Genomic DNA, 23,694 nt, shown 5'->3' on the forward strand with positions numbered 1-23,694 from the left:
TTGATTCTTAATTGCCCTCTGAAATGGCGTAGCAAGCCACACAGTTGCACAATTTCATGACAAAAAGTCATTATAAGAATAAAACCTGGCACGGACCACTAGGCACCGGACATGACAAAGGCAAAGTCGACCCTGCAAAGTCCTCCTCAATAACACCTGGGGACTTGTGCCAAAATTGGGAGAGCTGTCCCATAGACTTGTCAAGCAACAGCCTGACATACCCATACTCACAGAATCATACCGTTAAGCCAACGTCCCAGACTCTTCCATTACCATCAGAGATGGTGGTACAGTGGTATACAGGAGGGAGTGGCCCTGGGAGTCCTCAACATTGACTCTGGACTCCATGAAATCTCATGGCATCAGGTCAAACATGGGCAAGGAAACCTCTTAGTGATTACCACCTACCGCCCTCCCTCAGCTGATGAATCAGTCCTCCTCCATGTTGAACACCACTTGGAGGAAGCAGTCCTCCTCCATGTTGAACACCACTTGGAGGAAGCAAGGGCACAGAATGTACTCTGGGTGGGGGACTTCAATGTCCATCACCAAGAGTGGCGTGGTAGAACCACTACTGACCAAGCTGGCCGAGTCCTGAAGGACATAGCTGCCAGACTGGGAGTGCGGCAGGTGGTAAGTGAAACAACACAAGGGAAAAACCTACTTGACCTCGTCCTCACCAATCTACCTGTCACAAATGGATCTGTCCATGACAGTATTGGTAGGAGTGACCACCGCATAATCCTGTGGAGACAAAGTCCCGTCTTCACACTGAGGGCACCATCCAACGTATTGTGTGGCACTACCACCGAGCTAAATGGGATAGATTCAGAACAGATCTAGCAGCTCAAAACTGGGCATCCATGAGGCGCTGTGGGCCATCAGAATTGTATTCCAGCACAATCTGTAACCTCATGGTCCGGCATATTCCTCACTCTACCATTACCAACAAGCCAGGGGATCAACCCTGGTTCAATGAGGAATATAGAAGAGCATACCAGGTGTCCCTAAAAATGAGGTGCCAACCTGGTGAAGCTACAATACAGGACTACATGCATGCAAAACAGCAGAAGCAACATGCTATAGACAGAGCTAAGTGATTCCACAACCAGTGGCTCAGATCAAAGCTCTGCGTCCTGCTACATCCAGTCGTGACTGGTGGTGGACAATTAAACAGCTCACGGGAGGAGGAGGCTCTGTGAACATCCCCATCCTCAATGATGGCAGAGCCCAGCATGTGAGTGCAAAAGACAAGGCTGAAGCGTTTGCATTCATCTTCAGCCAGAAGTACTGAGTGGATGATCCATCTCGGCCTCCTCCCGATATCCCCACCATCACAGAAGCCAGTCTTCAGCCAATTTGATTCGCTCCATGTGATATCAAGAAACGGCTGAGTGCACTGGATACAGCAAAGGCTATGGGCCCTGACAACATCCCGGCTGTAGTGCTGAAGACTTACGCTCCAGAACTAGCCGTGCCTCTAGCCAAACTGTTCCAGTACAGTTACAACACTGGCATCCACCCGACAATGTGGAAAATTGCCCAGGTATGTCCTGTCCACAAAAAGCAGAACAGATCCAATCCGGCCAATTACCGCCCCATCAATCTACTCTCAATCATCAGCAAAGTGATGGAAGGTATCGTCGATAGTACTATCTAGCGGCACTTACTCACCAATAACCTGCTCACCAATGCTCAGTTTGGGTTCCGCCAGGACCACTCAGTTCCAGACCTCATTACAGCCTTGGTCCAAACATGGACAAAAGAGCTGAATTCCAGAGGTGAGGTGAGAGTGACTGCCCTTGACATCAAGGCAGCATTTGACCGAGTGTGGCACCAAGGAGTCCTAGTAAAACTGAAGTCAATGGGAATCAGAAGGAAAACTCTCCAGTGGCTGGAGTCATACCTAGCACAAAGGAAGATGGTAGAGGTTGTTGGAGGCCAATCATCTCAGCCCCAGAACATTGCTGCAGGTGTTCCTCAGGGCAGTGTCCTTGGCCCAACTATCTTCAGCTGCCTCATCAATGACCTTCCCTCCATCATAAGGTCAGAAATGAGGATATTCGCTGATGATTGCACAGTGTTCGGTTCCATTCACAACCCCTCAGATAATGAAGCAGTCCGTGCCCACATGCAGCAAGACCTGGAAAACATCCAGGCTTGGGCTGATAAGTGGCAAGTAACATTTGTGCCAGGCAATGACCATCTCCAACAAGGGAGAGTGTAACCACCTTCCCTTGACATTCAATGTCATTACCATCGCCGAATCCTCCACCATCAACATCCTGGGATTCACCATTGACCAGAAACTTAATTGGACCAGCCACACACATACTGTGGTTACAAGAGCAGGTCAGAGGCTGGGTATTCTGTGGCGAGTGACTCACCTCTTGATTCCCCAAAGCCTTTCCACCATCTACAAGGTACAAGTAAGGAGTGTGATGGAATACTCTCCACTTGACTGGATGAGTGCAGCTCCAACAACACTCACGAAGCTCAACACCATCCAGGACAAAGCAATCTGCTTGATTGGTACCTCATCCACCACCCTAACCATTCACTCCCTTCACCACTGGCGCACCGTGGCTGCAGTGTGTACCATCTACAGGATGCACTGCAGCAACTTGCCAAGGCTGCTTTGACAGCACCTCCCAAACCCGCGACCTCTATCAGCTAGAAGGACAAGGGCAGCAGGCGCATGGGAACAACACCACCTGCACGTTCCCCTCCAAGTCTCACACTATCCTGACTTGGAAATATATCGCCGTTCCTTCATCAGCTGGGTCAAAATCCTGGAACTCCCTTCCTAACAGCACTGTGGGAGAACCTTCACCACATGGACTGCAGCGGTTCAAGTAGGCGGCTCACCACCACCTTCTCAAGGGCAATTAGGGATTGGCAATAAATGCTGGCCTTGCCAGTGATGCCCACATCCCATGAACAAATTTTTTAAAATGATGTCAGTTACTTTTTTCAGAATTAAATTGCTTTTCTATCCTTTTTGTTCATGTCTTTTTTTTCCTCATTTTTATGAGCACAAATGCAAAAAGTAATCATGCTTTTCTTTCCTTGTAGAATTAATAGTTTCAAAAACCTCTTCATTACTTTTAATGGAAAAAAAATAATGTAAATACCATCAAAAAGCATATTACCTAATTAAAAAAGGTTAGCAACAATTTGAAAGTCTTTGCGTTGTAGTTGTGTAAGGATTTGCAGTGCTGCACAACAGGTAAAACTCATACAGTTTACCCACTGAAGAATAATATTTAATATCTGGCTTGAATCCTTATTCCTCTTACAGCTACTACGTGGGAATGTGCGGCGATGGTGCCAATGACTGTGGTGTAAGTGTTCTTTAAAGTTTTCATATCACTAAAATTTCTATCCGTATTTGGGGCAATGTTTTAAAGTACAAATGTATGATTTACAGGCACTAAAGCGAGCACATACTGGCATCTCATTGTCTGAATTGGAAGCTTCTGTAGCATCTCCATTCACATCAAAGACTCCAAATATTGCATGTGTGCCAAACCTTATCAGGTAACTTATTTATTTAGCCATAAGAGTTCCAGAATATCTAACCATGGTTAGATAATTGCTCTTTTTTTTGGGTAGTGTATGCCACATACTCTCATCTTGTTTTAGGCTTGTCAGTTTTATAATTATCTCCTAGAGTTCTGTGCTCACTGCCAAAGCCAAATAGCTTTCCTACCTCTGTCTTACCTATACTGTTTAATGGATTTCTTTCTTCTGTATTTTATCTGTACCTTTTCATCAATCTAAAAGTCGGTATCATGTCTCCCAAAAGAGGCAAGAACCTATTTGGCTTGAATATGGACTTCCTCTAACTTACGCTCTACTGCTTTGCCTATATGGTTTAGTATTCTATTGCTTTATTGACAGCTGATACTTAGTAATTGGATATGTTCAGCATAGTCTACTAAAACTCCTAGATCTCGTTCATCTTCATCCTTAGCTATTTTGATATGGTTCATGGAATGTTTATGTTGCCCATTTTTTCTTCCTATGTGCAGTACTTTACACTTGAAACTATTGAATTTCATCAGCCATTGTTCTGCCCACACACATTTTATCCAATTCATTTTGTTCATATGGTGCTTTTTCAGAATTGGCTGCCTCTTCTAGTTTGCAAATTGGACAAATTTACATTCAGTTTCTGAATCCAAGTTGTTAATGTAAATGGTCTCTGGGGAACCCCACTTAATACTTCCCTCTCTGACATAACTCCTCTAACAAGCAATTACTACTTTCCGCCCTTTAGCCTATTTCTTATTCCCAAATTTTACCCTGAATCTCCCTATCTTTGACTTAACCTTTTGTGCAGAACTTTGTTAAATGCTTTTTCATATTCGCGGTGCATCTATGTATAACTTTCCACAGTCCATTTGGAATGTCACTTAACTCAATAAAGTAAGAGATTGGTCAGGCAGGATCTTTCCTTCTGAATCCATTTTGGCTGATGTTTATTAGTCCTCATGTCTCTCCCTTTTCCTCATGCCCCCTTTTGATGTGCCAACAGAAGTTGCACAGTCAGCTTCTGGATTGGCTCTTTCAAGTGCAGCGTCGGTTGTGCGATGCTGTTGCTGAACAGTACTACAGATTTGGAGGCCAGACTTGCAAAGATCTCCATGTTGCTCTTGATGGAGCCCAGAGTTCTCATGGCCCTTTGCCCCAACAGCAGGCGCCTCTTCAAGCCTGCAGCTTTTAATTGCCTTCGGATGTTTTGCTACACGAAAGGCGCTATATAAATGCAAGTTGTTGTTGTTGTTAAACGGACTCTGCTGAGTGACTGGTCTATGGCTGCTTTCTGCCGGTCGCAGCAGCATCCTCCACCTCCTCCGAGTCTCACTCTATCCTAAAACTGGATTCAGATGCCTGGGAGCTCACCTGGCAATGAAGCGCTTGCTTGGCCTGGTGTAATCTCCACACTGGTACTTGGTTGAGGAGACTGGTTGACTTTGTTTCTGCTTGGGGTTGATTTGCAGGTGAGTGGAGGTGCACTCCCAGTAAGAAATGGAGGTGTGGCTCTCTGGCTTTCCATTGGCCTTTTCTTTGGCAGCTCAATTAGCGCAAGCTGCATGACAAAGCCAGAGGCCTCTCCCTCCATCTCCTCTGGAAGCTGCTCCCCCTCCCTTTCCCACACTCTCACCCTCCCCTCCACCCCTTCCTCCTCCTCGTCCACAGCAGATGCTTTCCTGCATCTTAGCTCATCTGTGGGAAGAAAAAAGAGGGTTAAAATAGGTACCTTTGTCAGTGCTGAGATGGCTGTCCTGGAGCTTTGAGAAATAGCAAGTGCACAGATAATCATCTGATTGTGGACTGCCTCCACCTTTCCCCCTCCGCCACTGACAAGGCAGTATTTATTGTTCATCCCTAGTTGTCATGAAGGCATTAAAAGTGAACCATTCAATCCTGATTAACTACCCTTTATGGGCAATGATCCTGTCCTCTTCCCGGTCCTGAGTTGTACAAAAGCCACCATGTTCCATTTAAGCATTTGATCAAATTGATCTATCCCTTTTTTGATTTCACATCTTTTCACAAACGGATGTTTATTCAGCATTATATATTTTTTTGTCTTTTTTAAAGAACTAAGCAGCATCGACTGATTTTGTTGGGAGTCTACTGCACATTTTCAATAACCTGAGGGGAAGCAATTTTTTTCTAGTCTTTACTGAGAGTTTTAAATTAACAAACATCATTTAGTTCTGTGCTCACAGTTTAAGACAAGTAGCTGCTTACGTCCACATTATCTAGTCTCAGTATCTGTCTTCTTCCTCCACTCTAGTTCCTTTTTTTGTTTAATGAAAACAAATCTAGCTCTGAGTCACACCACATAGCAAGGAACTTTGTTTTGTTTCATATTGTGATGTAAAATGAACCCCTCTGCCAACAAAAACCTCAATAGTGATGCCATCCTCCACTCTGGTATGCTTAACAAAGTATAATTTGCGAGTCTACTGATAGAATTTACTGATTAACTATGGCAAACAAGATGATATACTAAGAATTAAAATGATTTTACTTGTAGCATAGAATTTAGTGATGCATGGCAATATTGTGTTTCAGTGAGATGTAATTGAAACTAAAAAACTGAATCCAAATTAAATGAGTTCTTGATTTTTTTTTTTTGTTAACTGTATTTAGATGAAGATAAAGCTTTATTTTATGTCAAGCAGGGAAGGACGCGCTGCTTTGTTAACATCATTCTGCGTGTTCAAGTTCATGGCCTTGTACAGTATAATCCAATATCTGAGTGTTACCTTATTATATTCTGTAAGTATTTGTTTTAGCTTAAGATAAGTCCCAGCATAAAGTTAATGTAAATTCATTAAATTCAGTATGCATGCAAGTATTTTTCTTTGGCATTAATTTTCAATTTAAATTGTATAACTACCCTCTCTATCCCCAAATAGATGCTCAGTAATCTTGGAGACTTGCAGTTTCTTTTCATTGACTTGGCTATCATTCTGGTCATTGTCTTTACTAGTGAGTATACTACAAATGTTGAGTAGACATGTTTTAACAAAATATGTCATCTTAGTGGCATTCCTTCCAGTAGTTCGTGTTGTGTGGTGAAATGGACCCGAACTTGGAAAATATTTTAATCAGTACTCAAAACTGTAGCAAATATTTTGAAGGATGTGTGTTATTCACCAGCTTTATCTTTTACTGAAGGGTGAAGTAAATTTAAATATTTTGCTGTCGTATTGGTAACAATGTCCATTAATAGTTCTGGACTAGAAATTGTCACTGAATATTGTTCAGTGCATTCTTCATTTAGGTAGACACATTTCAAATGAAATTAGATTTCTAACTACTGTCTAAAGTGGCTTAGTGGTAGCAACAACCTGAGTCAGAAGGTTGTGGGTTTAAGTCCCAATCCAGAGACTTGAGCACAAATTCTAGGCTGACACTTCAGTGCTGTACTGAGGGAGTGCTGCGCTATCGGAGGTGCCACCTTTTGGATGAGACGTTAAACCGAGGCCCCTTAGCCCTCTCAGGTGGATGTAAAAGATCCCATGGCACTATTCGAAGAAAAGCAGGGGAGGTAATCATCTGGAGGTATACAAGATAGCAAATGGTATAGTAAAGATAAATGTGGAAAATTAATTTAACTTAAATTGCAAGAGTAAGACAAGGCACCATTGGTTCACATTAGTAAAAGGCAAATTTAGGACTGATATCAGAAGGTTATTCTGCATCAGAGTGAACAGTACATTTGATGGCGTTTCGCACAGAGTAATTGAAGCAAACACCCAAGAATCATTTAAGAACTATTTGGATGTGACAATTTGGGGACTTTAGAGACATTTTGGATGGATGATCAAAGATGAGCCGAATGACCTTCCTCATCTGTAATTATGTTGTGATTTATCATAAGTTGAATAATGCCATATTTGGATGAAATAACCTTTTTGGAGAAGTTAGTTTCAACCTACAGCATGCTAAAGTATTTGTGTAAGATTGTTGTGTGACCTATTTGCATTATAGGGGAAAAATTGTATAGAAAAGGTACTCTACAGGGATATGTTGTAAACAATGGTGATATGTCCTTTCTCGTTTGATTGTGAAATGTTTTGATGGCAGCAGTGGAGGAAAATTTATTATTCTTCCTGTATTGTTTAGTGAGTTTGAATGCTGCATGGGAAGAGCTTGTTCCACAGAGACCACCATCTGGTCTAATCTCTGCTTCACTGATATTTTCGGTACTGTCCCAAATTCTTATCAGCGCTGTGTTCCAGACAACTGGATTCCTTATGGTGAAGCAGCAAACCTGGTATGAAGTATGGACACCAAATTCAGAGTAAGTTCAAAAACAGTTGCATTTCTCTAAGGGATGTATTTGTGAATTAAGGTTCAAAGACTGCAACCCAGCAGCTTGGTCGCTTGCATTCCATATGCACCAGTGACCATTTTATGCGTGAGCTTTGGCAGTGATTATCAGCAGGCCACTTGATTGTGGGGATATCACAGCCAAGCTCTATTCTGTCCTTGTTTATTGTTCATGTACACACCCAGCTGGAGTCATTGGATAGCGATCAGGAGAGGGACCGCTGGGAGATTTTTCCTCTCTAATCCAGGAACACAGAACAACTGTTAGCTTGTATTTCTGCCCTGACTAATTCAACACCGATTGGGATCAACCTTTTCCCTTCTGGTCTGCATGGGGTCAGCTATTCACTGAATTCAGTAACTGAGCCATCAGGAGAGATTGATCCAAACTTCTTCAATTGGATTCGTAATTGCTGGTTTTACCAGAATAGTATATGAGCCAGCAGGAGTTCAATGTTTTGAGCAAAATTAAGAGTTTAAAATAACTTTTTCTTGTTCCTTTTTATTTTTTCTTCTCTTAATTCTCCCCACCTGATGGCAAAAACTTCTAGTCGGATATGGTTCTGCAGACAGCAACAGCCATCTTGTACCTTGCATTAGTTGCCATTCTTCATGTTTGAGCTTGGATTGCGAAAAACAGCATTCTATTTGCCATCCTAGGGAAGCAAGGATCCTGTCCTTGAGAAATGTTGTGCACGCATGCATTTTCAGCAAGAGTCATTGGATGGCAATTTGGAGTGGGAACTGCAGCTGATATTTTTTTAATGTAAATTTTGTAACTTTATTTTCTTTTAATTGTGCAATTTGGCTGCTGTGTTTGCCGACGAAACAGTGACTACACTTCAAAATGAATTAATTGGTTGTGAAATGTTTTGGAAGACTTGACCTGAAAAATGCTTAATTTTAAAGTTTCAATAATTTTAAGTTTTGTTTGCTAGGATTCTGTCTTGATAATGGCAAATAATATAAGTGAGAAAAGACTGAGTAATACTGTACAAAAATCATGTTTTGCTGGATTAATAAAGTAGTTACAAAGGTGACTATGCATATCCTGTTCAGACAGAAAAAATGATTTAATTTCCTCAACGAAGTTGACCCTTGGATATTCCACGTATTACAAAATGCCTCCCTTTTAAAGTTAGTTGTAAGCATATATGGAATATTAGACAGTAACATTTTTGAATTTCTGGTGGATTATTAAATAATCTAATTAAAAGATTCAGTGTGGTATCTTGATAAACCATTTCTTTGATCTTTCTATTACTCCAGAAAAATTCATGTTGATGAAATGATCTACATTAAACTCAGCACTTGTACAGTTTGATTACATTACACAATAATCTCCATTTTCTTTTTTAGCTGCTTAGAATAGAAATTGACATTTGTTACTGTTTTATTATAGCGCCTGCAGTTCATCAAAACTGAATATAACACTGGAGCACAATAATACATATCCTCATGATGAGAAGAATATTAGGAACTATGAAAATATTACTGTGTTTTTCATTTCGTGCTTTCAATACCTCATTGTGGCCATTGTATTTTCTAAAGGAAAACCATTTCGACAACCTAGTTATAAAAACTGTAAGTTGATTGCATTATTTGTATGGCTCTTGACGAAGTAATGGTTGAAGTTCCCCCAGCTAAGTTCACGAGAGAATCCCTGTGCTTCCTGTTAGCCAAGAGTAGAGCGCCTGTGTAAGCCTGACGATCAAAAATCTAAATGGGTGAAACTATGGGACTAAGTGCGACACTTTCTATGTTTAATTTCTTCCATCTGTGGAAATTTGCTATCGTGTATGACATTTTCCATAAGTTTGAATATGGTTTTATAAGTGCAATTGTTTCCCTTGCAGTTTAAAGCTCTCTCAAATTCTAGACTCATCACAAGCTTTTTTGATTAATTTTTCCCCAAAATGTCCAACTTTCTTAGTCCCAATGTCAACAATGTCTATCCCAAGATTATTTCCTCAGTCTGTTGTATCTAGCTGAACTCTGCTGTCATACTTTTCAGAGCTAGACTAGGCAGAACTGAATAAAACACCTTGGGAAAAGTTGATCGATCTGTTATGTTTATGTTTTGGTGGTCTCTTATTTACCTATGAACAACTGTCAGTGGCTTCTTCTCAAGTACTGCAGGGCTGAGTGAGAAAAAACATCCCTTCTAGACAAAGTTTATTACCCTGAAGTGGTGGAGATACCTTCCAACTTTTACCCCCTTGATAAACAGTTAGAATTTTAATGGAAAAAATTGTTCATGGACTTTATAAGCTCTAATGTCAATTTATCACGTTTCTCGACTAGCATTTCATTGAGGTATGGCGCTTAGAATATTGGCAGTGTTTTCAGGAGAAATCTGAGGAGGATATAGGGAAATGCTCAATTGCCAATTAGAATAGGTTAACAAATGTCTATAAACAGACTCTGAATCTTTGTCTTAAACCTCAGGACAATTATAGCAGGTTATACTATTTCTAGTCATTAAACCACCTGCAGTTAGAGTCAGTCTTGAGTGTAGCATCAGCAACTCGCCCAATATTGTCAGTAGTGCTGCTGCTATCAGTAGTACCATTCGATTGAAAGTCACTGGCTGTGGTATGGCAAACCCATTCAGAACTGACATACTGGGGAGATTTTAAACCCCAAGAATGGGTGGGTTGGGGGCGGGTGGGAGTTGAAAACAGTTGTTTTTTGGGTCGCGACTGCAAAATATTTGGACTTTTTCTGCGCCGAGATTAAACCAGTAAATAAAGCCGGGTTGCGGTCGCGACCCAAAAAACAACTGTTTTCAACTCCCACCCGCCCCCAACCCACCCAGTCCACCTGTTTTTGGGGTTTAAAATCACCCCCACTGTGTCCTTTCTTAGAGTAATTTCAGCCAACCAGTCTGTAAGTGCATTTGTAGTGCAGGACATGCCATTGTTTTTTGAGTGCGCTGTTTCTTCTGTCTCCTGTTTTCTGTCTACTCTTACCTATCCGTCATAACCAGAAAATCTCCTTTTAATGGTTTCTCTTCCCATCCCCACACCGTTGCCTCTGGAGCCCCCCAAGGATATATCCTTGGCTCCCTCCTATTTCTCATCTATATGTTGCCCCTTGGCGACATCATCTGAAAATATAACGTCAGATTCCACACGTATGCTCACGACACCCACCTCTACCTCACCACCACGTCTCTTGACTCCTCCTATGGTCTGAGTTGTCAGACTGCTAGTACGACATACAATACTGAATGAGCCAAAATTTCCTCCACATAAACATTTGGAAGACCGAAGCCATTGTCTTGAGCCCCTGCCACAAACTCCGTTCCCTAGCCTCCGATTCCAGCCATCTCCCTGGCTACTGTCTCAGGCCGAACCAGACTGTTTGCAGCCTCGACGTCCTATTCTCTAGCTTTCCGATCCCATATCCTCTCCATCACAAATACTGTCTACTTCCACCTCCTTAACATCGCCCCTCTCTACCTCTGCCTCAGCCCACCTGCTGCTCAAATCCTCATCCATGCTTTTGTTACCTCCAAACTTAATGATTCCAATGCTCCCCCGACCAGCTTCCCATCTTCCACCCTCCATAAACTTGAGCTCATCCAAAACTCTGCTCCCGTATCCTAACTTGCATCAAGTCCCATTCACCCATCACTCCTGCACTTACTGATCTACATTTGCTCCCGGTCCACCACTGCCTCGATTTTAAAATTCTCATCCTTGTGTTCAAATCCAACCATGGCCTCGCCCCTCCGTATCTCTAACCACCTAAACCCGCCAAGAACTCTGTCTTACTCCAACTTTGGCCTTTTGTTCAATCGCCAACTTCCTTTGCCCCACCATTGGAGGCCATGCCTTTAGCTGTCCAGGCTCTAAGCTCTAGAATCCCCATCCCTAAACTTCTTTGCCTCTCTACCTCGCTCTACTTCTTTCAGACCAAGCTTTTAGCCACTTGTTCTGATGACTCCTTCTGTGGCTCAGTGTCAATTTTTGTCTGTTTACACTCCTGTGAAGCACCTTGGGACGTTTTACTATGTTAGACTCTATATAAATGTAAGTTGTTGTTGTCGTCTGAAGCACATGCAATCTTTTTTGTTCCAACAGATCCTTTTGTGGTCACATTGATACTTCTTTACATCTTTATATTTTTCATAATGCTGTTTCCAGTTGAGGTGATTGATAAGGCTCTTGAGGTAAGGGCTATGAAATTCAATTTAAATTCTGAATTGTCGAGTTGTTAGAGAATACTGTATTATTTAAAGCAACTTGAAATTATCATTTAAAGCTAGCACAATATTCCCTTTTCCTTCCATAAGGTAATTATATTTTGCCAACCTCCTTTATAAGAATATATCTCCAATGTGCTATGCACTGAATGGCATAATTAACCTGTTTCTCTAGGTGAACAAAATTATGTTCCATTTTGTATTGTCAGCCGGACTGGGTGCTATTGACAGGGTGCTTTTTAAGTATTAGAATCATTTTGAGTCTATGGTGAAATTCGTCCTCTGGCTGTTAAGGATCATAAGTGAGTGAATTTGGAAACTTACATCATGAGTTTGTGTACAGCACAGAACACATTGGAATTGACACTAATTAGATTTGTGTTTGGCATGAGCACAGCCCAGAAAGAGCTCTGAGCTGCATCTGTCCTGTACATTGTATTGCCCCCAGAGGGCTGTCTCTGATGGCAAGATTTTCATCAGCGATAATCCTGTAATGTAAAGTACCTGCCATTGATGGTGTCTGTAAGCACAGGTTTTCTGGGTGCCTCCAGTGGAAAAAGCCATTGGATTTGTACTGTCATGCGAATAACAGCCTGACCTCAATCCACCTTTCTAGACGAGCAGTGTGGTTTCCACATGTGCACCTGTATGGACCTTTAATGCATGACAATAAACGTGATGCTGGAAGAGCTTTGTACCAACTGCAGTTGCAAATGTACAACTGCTTTAAGACTTTTCACAACTTCTGACTGTGTTATACAATGTTGTACCTGCATAGTTAGCCCACTGTTGCCAAATCTGCAGTATAAGTGGAGTATGTCAGCACCAAGGGGAACTATATTATGGTTTCATAATATAGTGATCTAGGAGAGCCAAATGCTGACACTAGGTGTAAATTAGGTCATCCTTTTATTTCCTAAGTACTGTTAACAATCGCGTTGAGTAGAAAGAAAACACATTGTAAATCACAACACCATTGTCGCTCTCTTTAGTTTTTATACAGTAAGTCTAATTCTAAATGTATTTAGTAGGTAGCATTTTGATTAGAATTTATTTCTCAACGGTTCAACCATTAACCAAAAATGTATTTGTTTAAATAGAAATTAGTTAAGAGTAAATTGAAATGGTTGATGGCAAAGTAGAGCTACTGAATAATCAATTGTATTGCTTTTCAGCTGGTTTGTGTTCCTTATAATTGGCGGCTTACAATGCTCATTGTAATACTAATAAATGCAGTTGTCTCTTTTGTAACAGAGGTAAGTAAACACTGCAATTTAAAATGTTATACCTTAATCATAATATTCAATTGTATATAAAAACATGAATTTTTTTTCTGTTTGATTTCTCCGTTAGCGCAAAGTAAGCAATCTGTTTAAAATTGGGATATCTTTGGACATTTCTCATCACCTCCAGTTCTTCAAAACAGCCATTAGATCTATTCTCCAGTGTTGTGTTTCTTGCCTCGGTGCTGTACCACAAGGTGGATAAGCATGTACAAGAATTGTGCAAAGTTCAAGATGATTGCATCCCTATTGAACTTTCCATTGTGTGGCAAATCTGCATTGACATCATTTTAGTGATTTTAATGGTAGACTTTGACCACGTACTGAATGGGTGGCACTAGAAATAAAAATGAGTACTATATATGCTTGTGTATGAGATGATCCGTGTACAAGACAACATCTCAATTGCCCCTAGATTCCCAGCATTATTGATTGTGCAGTGTACCCCAATATCAACATTATGGGAGTGGTTCCTCAGCCCAAATCCATGATTACAGCCAATACTGATGCATTACAGGTATGATCCAGGCATAAAATGACACCGTCCCCCACTTTCAACCCTCAAACTGACATAAATGTCTTCTCTTATACATGATTATATATGGCATTATTCATTTTGATAGCAAGAAGATAATTAGAATGTAAAAGAGTAAAGTCAGAATTTAAAAAGGCTGAGGTAAGAGTATTGCTTATTTTGTAAGGTAAGTGGCAGAAGTGGAGAGCTACAATTTCATCTAATTTAAAAAGAATAGTTTTCTCAATAAACAGATTCACAGCACTTTCTTGAAGTAGATCTGGAAGCTGTATTTTTAGCAATAATCTGCCCTATGCAGAATTCTGAAACCCAACGATAAACAATTATCCTATTTGGAGCAATTTACCTACTGTGTTATACTTAGTCTCATAGTATGCTACCAATCACTTTGTAAATAGATGAAATTTTTCTCATATATTTATGGCTAAATAGAAATATGATGCATAAAAACTCCCCAAATACAAGCAGTACAATATAAACAAATATTTAGACACAATTCTGTAATGGGTTAATTGCACTTTGTCTTGGGTTTTGGTTGCCAACAAAGTGATTTCAAAACTTTTGGTAGTGGTATAAGATAAATTGAATAGTCTCCCTCAAACAAAGAGTCAAAAGTCAGCCCTCCATTTGCTCCAACAGCAGAGGTGCAGCAGCACCCTGGTTTTAAGCACTCAATTCTTTTCAAGTCAGAATCTAATAATAATGCAATTCATGAACCCAAAAGCCACAATCAATAGTTAAAATATATACATATTTAAGTGGAATTTTACTGGATTCTTATAATCCAATGTACAAGAAATTACATTTGTGTTTGCTGGGAATCACCTGCTACACTAAATTCCAGACATACAGAATGCACAAAACATTAGCTCATTCAGGATACAGGAAGTTCTGCTACTTACGCTGACACAGCCATTAGTAATTTAAATCAACTTGAACCTAGGATCAAAAAGACCCATGTTTTATCTCTTAAACAGCAACCGCCATCTGAACTCTGATTTAAGATGGGACAAATAAATCTATGGAGAGAAAATTATCGTTCTTGAGGTAGGAAGGGAAAATGTTACACCAAGTAACATAAAAGGGAAGAGGAAAAAAAGCTGGTTCAAGCTCAATAAAAAGTGGTCGGAAAAGAGTTGTTGATAGATTCCAGTGGTAGGATTGAGGATGGGAAAATAGATGATAGGAAATTCAGGGTTTTACACTCAAATTTTCTCCATCCTCCTTGACTGGGTTATGGCAGTAGGGGTAGGTGAGTATGATTTCTTTAGGGTTGAGCTGACTCAAAGATGACAAAAAAAGATGGAGTGCAGTAGATCTGGCAGAATTGGTAGTTCAGTGGCTGAGCAGGGCAGGGCACAGTTGATTGATCAACCAACCAGCTTGGCTTATTGTTCGGACCTGGAGGAATAGATCTATCACTGCTGGGATTTTTTTTTCCACTCAGCTCCGGCAACCCTGACAAACTAACACCTTAATAGGTAGAGTGGTCCTAGCTGACAGGCAGTGGGAAGCTTGCTTGTGTTCTCTGTTGATATGTTGCTTGGTTTTATCTGATTAAACTCCAGAGGTATCCCTACAATATGCCTGGGGGTCCATAGGTTGTGGCTCTTGTCAACCTGTGCCTAAGTTCTCTTGACTTGGGTAAATGGAGTATTTCCCTATAGTGGGAGAATGTGTGTCCATATTAGGCAAATAGAAACTACTTATGGACATCCGAGAAGTTTGGAAACTTTCAAATATGGTGACTGGTTTCCACATGTGCCAGACACTTAGTTCACTAAAACTGAATTTTTGAACTCGCTAGCAATCCAACCAACCTTGATCTCATGCTTTTGCTACAGATATTTTATATTTTCTCTCTCAAAAAATTAACAGTTATTATTGAGAGGAAAGTAGAATTTGCAAGTACATACTTCCATTTTTAAGTGTTTGGAAAAAGTCTCAAGTATTTCTTCAGTTTTGCTCCTTTTAAAAAAAAATTAAATGTTGCAATTATACAATACTTAACATTATATAAACCTATTGTCAAATGGTAAAATGCTACCTTAAATTATCCCCCCCCCCCAAACCTGATTGTGTTAACAATACCTTTTTGAGGATTTTTTTAATTGAGATTTGTTCTGTTCATTTGGCTTAATGAGTTATTGACCATCATTCTGAGAATATATTTTTTATCTGTTCATAAGTATTTAATGATGTTTGTGCAATATGCATGCCTAATATTCAGTGCACTTAATTGTGAAATAATATGTAATTATATTTTTGCTGTAATGTGCTTGTTCAGTGTCTTGGCCATTATTTTAATCACTGCCTCAGTTTAGAACAAAACACCATACATTCCATCTTAATACAGGCAATGGTAGAGAAAGGTTTTTGGACTTCACAAACATAGTTTAAAAATATCTAGTTTAATGTCTTATTTAGTAATTTAGATATTACTGTTAATTTAAAATTGTTTTTGATAATACTGATAAATTATTGGAGTTACTGTGACTGATGTAATTAGTAAATTCATATAGCATACTCTGCACCTCACATGTTCTGAGTGGCCAATTGCAATAATTTAATGAAACACCAAAATTAAGAGTATTAAGACCTTGTGACTTCTGTAGTACCTTGTATGCTAAGCAATTAGTGAACCTCTGCAGAGGTCAAAATTTGTGTTGAAAGGTCAATGTCAGAATCAGCATTTTATAGAGGCCAATTTGCAAGACACACAAACTGCTCTGATAGAAACCAGGGGCTTTGTAAGGCGGATATAATGTAGCGGTTTGGGCATCAGTTGAGTTTCAAGTCACCTAGATCGCAAATACCAATATTTATAAGTTATAATCCCAGATATCTCACCAGGAGTTGGGGCCAAGTTTGCCAATTGATACTAAACTTGTAGGTATAATGAACTGTGAAGAAGAAAGCAGAAAATTGCAAAAGGACTTCAATTAGGTGCGTGGACAAAAGAATGATAGACGCAGTTTAATGTAACAGTGTGAGGTAGTACATTTTGGATATAAGAATAGGTAGATGGAAACATAGTCTAAGGAGGGAAGTACCAGAGGGAGGGGTTAGATGAACATAGGGATTTTTGAGTCCAGGTATAGAAATCATTAAAAGCTAGCTCACTGATTATAAAAAGTGATCAAAAAGTAGTCATATGTTTTATCACAAGAGGTATAGAATGTAAATGCAAAGAATTACCACTGCAGTTATGCATAGCACTGTCATACTTCATTTGGAGGAATGGGAGTGAATTTCCAGATGGGTTCTCCTGCTCGTCCACAGTAACTGCCAAAGTTACAGCAGATGAGCGGGAGGACCTCTTCAGAAATTCATCCCCAGTATGTTTAACTTTAGGTGACCCCTCTTAAAAGGGTATTCTGGCCTTGGAGCAAATCCATTGACAATTCACTAGGATGATAGTGGAATGAAGGAACTTAACTATGATGAGAGACTGCGAAAACTTGGGTTATATTCCCTTAAAATGAGATAGAATCATAGAATCATAGAAGTTTACAACATGGAAACAGGCCCTTCGGCCCAACATGTCCATGTCGCCCAGTTTATACCACTAAGCTAGTCCCAATTGCCTGCACTTGGCCCATATCCCTCTATACCCATCTTACCCATGTAACTGTCCAAATGCTTTTTAAAAGACAAAATTGTACCTGCCTCTACTACTGCCTCTGGCAGCTCGTTCCAGACACTCACCACCCTTTGAGTGAAAAAATTGCCCCTCTGGACCCTTTTGTATCTCTCCCCTCTCACCTTAAATCTATGCCCCCTCGTTATAGACTCCCCTACCTTTGGGAAAAGATTTTGACTATCTACCTTATCTATGCCCCTCATTATTTTATAGACTTCTATAAAATCACCCCTTAACCTCCTACTCTCCAGGGAAAAAAGTCCCAGTCTGTCTAACCTCTCCCTGTAAGTCAAACCATCAAGTCCCGGTAGCATCCTAGTAAATCTTTTCTGCACTCTTTCTAGTTTAATAATATCCTTTCTATAATAGGGTGACCAGAACTGTACACAGTACTCCAAGTGTGGCCTTACTAATGTCTTGTACAACTTCAACAAGACATCCCAACTCCTGCATTCAATGTTCTGACCAATGAAACCAAGCATGCCGAATGCCTTCTTCACCACCCTATCCACCTGTGACTCCACTTTCAAGGAGCTATGAATCTGTACTCCTAGATCTTTGTTCTATAACTCTCCCCAACGCCCTACCATTAACGGAGTAGGTCCTGGCCCGATTCGATCTACCAAAATGCATCACCTCACATTTATCTAAATTAAACTCCATCTGCCATTCATCGGCCCACTGGCCCAATTGATCAAGATCCCGTTGCAATCCCAGATAACCTTCTTCACTGTCCACAATGCCACCAATCTTGGTGTCATCTGCAAACTTACTAACCATGCCTCCTAAATTCTCATCCAAATCATTAATATAAATAACAAATAACAGCGGACCCAGCACCGATCCCTGAGGCACACCGCTGGACACAGGCATCCAGTTTGAAAAACAACCCTCTACAACCACCCTCTGTCTTCTGTCGTCAAGCCAATTTTGTATCCAATTGGCTACCTCACCTTGGATCCCATGAGATTTAACCTTATGTAACAACCTACCATGTAACAACCTACCATGGATTAGGGGTGATCTGATTGAGGTGTTTAAAATAATGAAGGTAATTGACATGGTGGATGAGGAATTGCTCTCCCTAGTAGTAGGGGATATAATCTAGAATTCAATCTAAATAAGTTAAAGTTAATACAAAAAAAAATTCTTCACAGAAAGAGAAAGTGAGTATGTGGAATCCACTGCCCCAGAAGGTCACTGGTGAGAAATCAGTTGAGGTATTTAAACAGCGATACTTATCTTGATAGTAAAAAAATATTAAGGAATATAGAAAAAGGGTGGAGGAACTGGGAATAAAAAGATAGAGTAACCATACCTAACAACATGGGAGGCCAACCTGATGGGCCAAATGGCTTATTTCTATTTCTGTGTTCCAATTTGTGCCTAATTTATATATAGAGGTTGAAGTTCAATTAAACATTAAGGGAAAGTATACCTGCAAAAAGTAAACTTCATTCTGTTTTGCTACTTCTTTCCCCTTCCTCTCCTCCAAAACATCAAGTAGTTTATTCAACTGTGGTGGGCATCGTAATTGGTTTCAATTCTATCCACACATACTTTCTAGCAGATATCACTGGATAGTGATCTGGATAGGAAACCCTGTCTGAAACCCTAAGCTATATCCCATCTCTACCATTCCTTTATGCATATTGTGAGATTTAAATGTAACCTTTTGCTGGAGTGTTTAGTAATTTTTTAAAGAAGAGAAGTGGCTATAAAATATAATTACATTTTAGCATTACAACAATTGATTCTGGCAATTTTCCTCATTTTGTGGGAAACATTTGAAAGAATGCAGGACTTCATTCAATCTTTTAATTTCTATTCGTTCACCAATGTCCATGTTACAGAAAAAGTGTGTTTAAAAATTTGGCGCCTCCCAGTTGAGCTTGTATTTTCTTGTTTAGAATTGTTAGGATCAATAATTGGTCGAAATATTTAATGGACTATTGACACTACATTTCTTTTTGAATGGTGTTGCCTTGTAGATCAACTTGCTGGTGGCCAGTCTAACTTGGTCCTGCACTATTTGCATTTCGGTATTTAATCAGAAATCAAAAATAAAATCCACAAAAGAATTAAGTTAATAACTTTTATAATCCTTGAGGAATTTTAAAGTGGTTTAATCTAAGATGGATTCTCATCTTGTGTAATGAATACAAAATGTTAGTAGTTTTAAAAAAAATTACTGCAACCGGAATTCTCGTTCATAGGCAATATGGTTAAGTTAAATTACACAGCATAATCCTTCTATTTTTAAAAAAAAAGTGTTTTACTCTCCTCCTTCTGCCACGTACAACTTCCATCCTTAACAGTATTGCTCACCACTGCAGATCTGTTCTCATATTTGTTTCCTGTCAGAAAATATAGCTGAAGCAACCTCAAAGGCCCATTGAGTCCGTGCCGGCTCCCTGCAAGAGCAATCCAGCCAGTCCCACACCCCCGCCCTTTCCCCGTAGCCTTGCAGATTTTTTCCCTTCAAGTACTTATCCAATTCCGTTTTGAAAGCCGCGGTTGAATCTGCCTCCACAACCACCTCAGGCAGTGCATTCCAAATCACAACATCTCGCTGTTTTTTGAAAAAAAGTGTTTTCTCATGTCGCCTTTGGTTCTTTTGCCAATCACCTTAAATCTATGTCCTCTGGTTCTTCATCCCTCCATCAATGGGAACAGTTCCTCTCTATCTACTCTGTCCAGACCCTTCATGATTTTGAATACCTCTATCAAATCTCCTCTCAACCTTCTATGCTCTAAGGAGAACAACACCAGCTTCTCCTGTCTATCCACATAACTGAAGTCCTTCATCCCTGGAACCATTCTAGTATATCTCTTCTGCACCCTCTCTAAGGCCTTCACATCCTTCCTAAAGTGTGGTGCCCAGAACTGGACACAATACTCCAGTTATGGCCGAACCAATGTCTTATAAAGGATCATCATAACCTCCTTGCTTTTGTACTCTATGCCTCTACATATAAAGCCCAGGATCCCATATGCTTTCTTAACTGTTTTCTCAACCTGCCCTACCACCTTCAACGATTTGTGCACATGTACCCCCAGATCTCTCTGTTCTTGTACCCTTTAGCTTATATTGCCTCTCCTCGTTCTCCCGACCAAAATGTATCACTTTGCACTTTCCTGCATTGAATTTCATCTGCCACATGTCCGCCCATTCCACCAGCCTGTCTATATCCTCTTGAAGTCTATCACTATCCTCCTTACTGTTCACTACACTTCCAAGTTTTGTGTCATCTGCAAATTTTGAAATTGTGCCCTTTACACCCAAGTCCAAGTCATTAATATATTTCAAAAAAAGCAATGGTCTTAGTACCGACCCCTTGGGAACACCTCTGTATACCTCCCTCTAGTCCGAAAAACAACTGTTCACCACTACTCTCTGTTTCCTATTACTTCGCCAATTTTGTATCCATGCTGCCACTGCCCCCTTTTATTCCATGGGCTTCAGCTTTGATGACAAGCCTATTATACGGCACTTTATCAAACACCTTTTGGAAGTCCATATGTAGCACATCAATCGCATTGCCCTCATCTGTTACCTCATCAAAAAACTCAATCAAGTTGGTTAAACACAATTTGCTTTTAACAAATCCGTGCTGGCTTTCCTTAATTAATCCACACTTGTCCAAGTGACTTGTTAATTTTGTCCCAGATTATCGTTTCTAAAAGTTTCCCCAGTACCGAGGTTAAACTGACTGGCCTGTAGTTGTTGGGTTTATCCTTGCACCCTTTTTTGAACAAGGGTGTAACATCTGCAATCCTCCAGTCCTCTGGCACCACCCCCATATCTAAGGATGATTGGGCCAATACCTCCGCAATTTCCACCCGTACTTCCCTCAGCAACCTAGGGTGCATCCCATCCGGACCAGGTTATTTATCTACTTTAAGTACAGCTAGCCTTTCTTGTACCTTCTCTTGATCAATTTTTAGCCCATCCAGTATCTCAACTACCTCTTCACTTACTGTGATTTTGCCACCATCTTCTTCCTTGGTAAAGATAGATGCAAAACACTCATTTAGTACCTCAGATATGCCCTCTGCCTCTGTGTGTGTGTAGATCTCCTTTTTGGTTCCCAATCGGTCTCACCCCTCCTCTTATGGCCTGTTTACTGTTTACATGCCTATAAAAGACTTTTGGATGTCCTTTTATGTTAGGCACCAGTCTATTATCACACTCTCTCTTTGCCCCCCTTATTTCCTTTCTCGCCTTCCCTCTGAACTTTCTATATTCAGTCTGGTTCTCACTTGTATTATCAACCTGACATCTGTCATACGTCCCTTTTTTCTGCCTCATCTTATTCTCTCTTTGCCCCTCTTATTTCCTTTCTCGCCTCCCCTCTGAATTTTCTATATTCAGCCTGGTTCTCACTTGTATTATCAACCTGACATCTGTCATACGTCCCTTTTTTCTGCCTCATCTTATTCTCTACCTCTTTTGTCATCCAGGGAGCTCTGTTTTCAGTTGCTCTATCTTTCCCCCTTGTGGGAATGTACCTAGACTGTAACCGAACCATCTCCTCTTTAAAGGCCGCCCATTGTTCGATTACAGTTTTGCCTGCCAATCTTTGATTCCAATTTACCCGGGCCAGATCCGTTCTCATCCCGTTGAAATTAACCCTCCTCCAATTAAGTATTTTTACTCTAGATTGCTGTGTGTCCTTTTCCATATCTTATCTAAACCTTATGATACTCTAATCACTGTTCCCTAAATGTTCCCCCACTGACCCTTGCTCCACTTGGCCCACCTCATTTCCGAGGGCCAGATCCAGCAATGCCTCCTTAGTCGTTGGGCTAGAAATGTACTGGTCAAGAAAGTTCTCCTGAACACACTTCAAAAATTCCTCCTCCTCTTTGCCCCTTACACTATTACTATCCCAATCCCAGTCTATATTAGGATAGTTGATGTACCCCATTATCTCTACTCTATGGTTCTTGCACATCTCTGTAATTTCCCTGCAAATTTGCTCCTCTATATCCCTCCCACTAGTTGGTGGCCTATAGTCTACCCCCAGTAGTGTAATGGCACCTCTGTTGTTTCTTAACTTAATTTTGTGTCACCTTTCCTCTCGGCTGCTCTGTTACATAAGCTGTAGGAAAGTTGCTTGAACCTAAAGCAGCTCCCTTGACTGCCTTGAAGGAAACCACTTTTGACAGGCCGTGATAGCCTGTCCAGATCAACCCACACCCAGAAAAGTAAACTACAGGCTGGTACTGCTGCATGCTCATCTGGCAGAGGGCTTTTCAGGGTTGGGTAACTCCAAATTGGATGCCTGGATTGTCTGAAGTGCTAGTCTCCATTGCAGTGAATGGAGCTCCTCTGGGATATATACAACCCTGCCCCAAACTTCAGTCACCACGCAGTTGATGAAGGAAGAGGATCTACTTTGGTAAATCTCCCTGAGGCTGTGCGACAACTATATTTTCTGACTAAATATGTTAAGATTTTTTCAGACACAGATGAAGGGAGTACTTTTGAAGAAAGTACTTCCCCTAGATTTTATTTCTCCTTTAAGCTAAATAGCTATTTAAAGTGATGTTATGTTTCTTAAAATGTCCCATACTGAATTTTATGCAGATTAACCCAAAATAGCATAATTTCTAAATGAAATGTTGCAAGTAGCTTGCCTCTACAATCATTATTTCTGTGATAATCATTGAATTGCTTCTAGTTGTAGTATTTTTAGAATTTTAAAATTATAAACTGTCATACCCTCAATTGGTTATCATTTCTTCCTTTTTTCTCATTATGTAAGGTTATTCACTTTGGTAGGAAGAATAGAAAAGCAGAATGTTTTTTAAATGGTGAGAAACTATTAAATGTTGGTGTTCAGAGAGACTTGGGTGTCCTCGTACAAGAAACACACGAAGTTAGTATGCAGGTACAGCAGGCAATTAGGAAAGCAAATGGCATGTTGACCTTTATTGCAAGGGTATTGGGGTATAAGAGTAGGGAAGTCTTATTACAGTTGTACAGGGCTTTCGTGAGACCTCATCTGGAGTACTGCATAGAGTTTTGGTCTCCTCATCTAAGGAAGGATATCCTTGCCTTAGAGGCAGTGCATCGAAGGTTCACTAGATTAATTCCTGGGATGAGAGGGTTGTCCTATGAAGAGAGGTTGAGGAGACTGGGCCTATAACTCTCGAGTTT

The 23,694-nt window shown here is 40.4% G+C and overlaps 1 protein-coding gene across 3 annotated transcripts in view; it reads left to right on the forward strand.

The window, feature by feature from the left end:
- Positions 1-23,694, forward strand: part of atp13a3 (ATPase 13A3) — a 116,062-nt gene that overhangs the window by 80,203 nt on the left and 12,165 nt on the right. For all 3 annotated transcript variants that reach the window (XM_067995270.1, XM_067995271.1, XM_067995272.1), the window contains 8 exons: positions 3,302-3,344; positions 3,431-3,540; positions 6,201-6,297; positions 6,438-6,510; positions 7,651-7,828; positions 9,260-9,441; positions 11,946-12,034; positions 13,243-13,323. In XM_067995270.1, the coding sequence (XP_067851371.1) occupies positions 3,302-3,344; positions 3,431-3,540; positions 6,201-6,297; positions 6,438-6,510; positions 7,651-7,828; positions 9,260-9,441; positions 11,946-12,034; positions 13,243-13,323 (853 nt within the window). The remainder of the gene's footprint in view (positions 1-3,301; positions 3,345-3,430; positions 3,541-6,200; positions 6,298-6,437; positions 6,511-7,650; positions 7,829-9,259; positions 9,442-11,945; positions 12,035-13,242; positions 13,324-23,694) is intronic.

Source organism: Heptranchias perlo, chromosome 13 (genome assembly GCF_035084215.1).
Source record: "Heptranchias perlo isolate sHepPer1 chromosome 13, sHepPer1.hap1, whole genome shotgun sequence".
NCBI classification, from domain to species: domain Eukaryota; kingdom Metazoa; phylum Chordata; class Chondrichthyes; order Hexanchiformes; family Hexanchidae; genus Heptranchias; species Heptranchias perlo.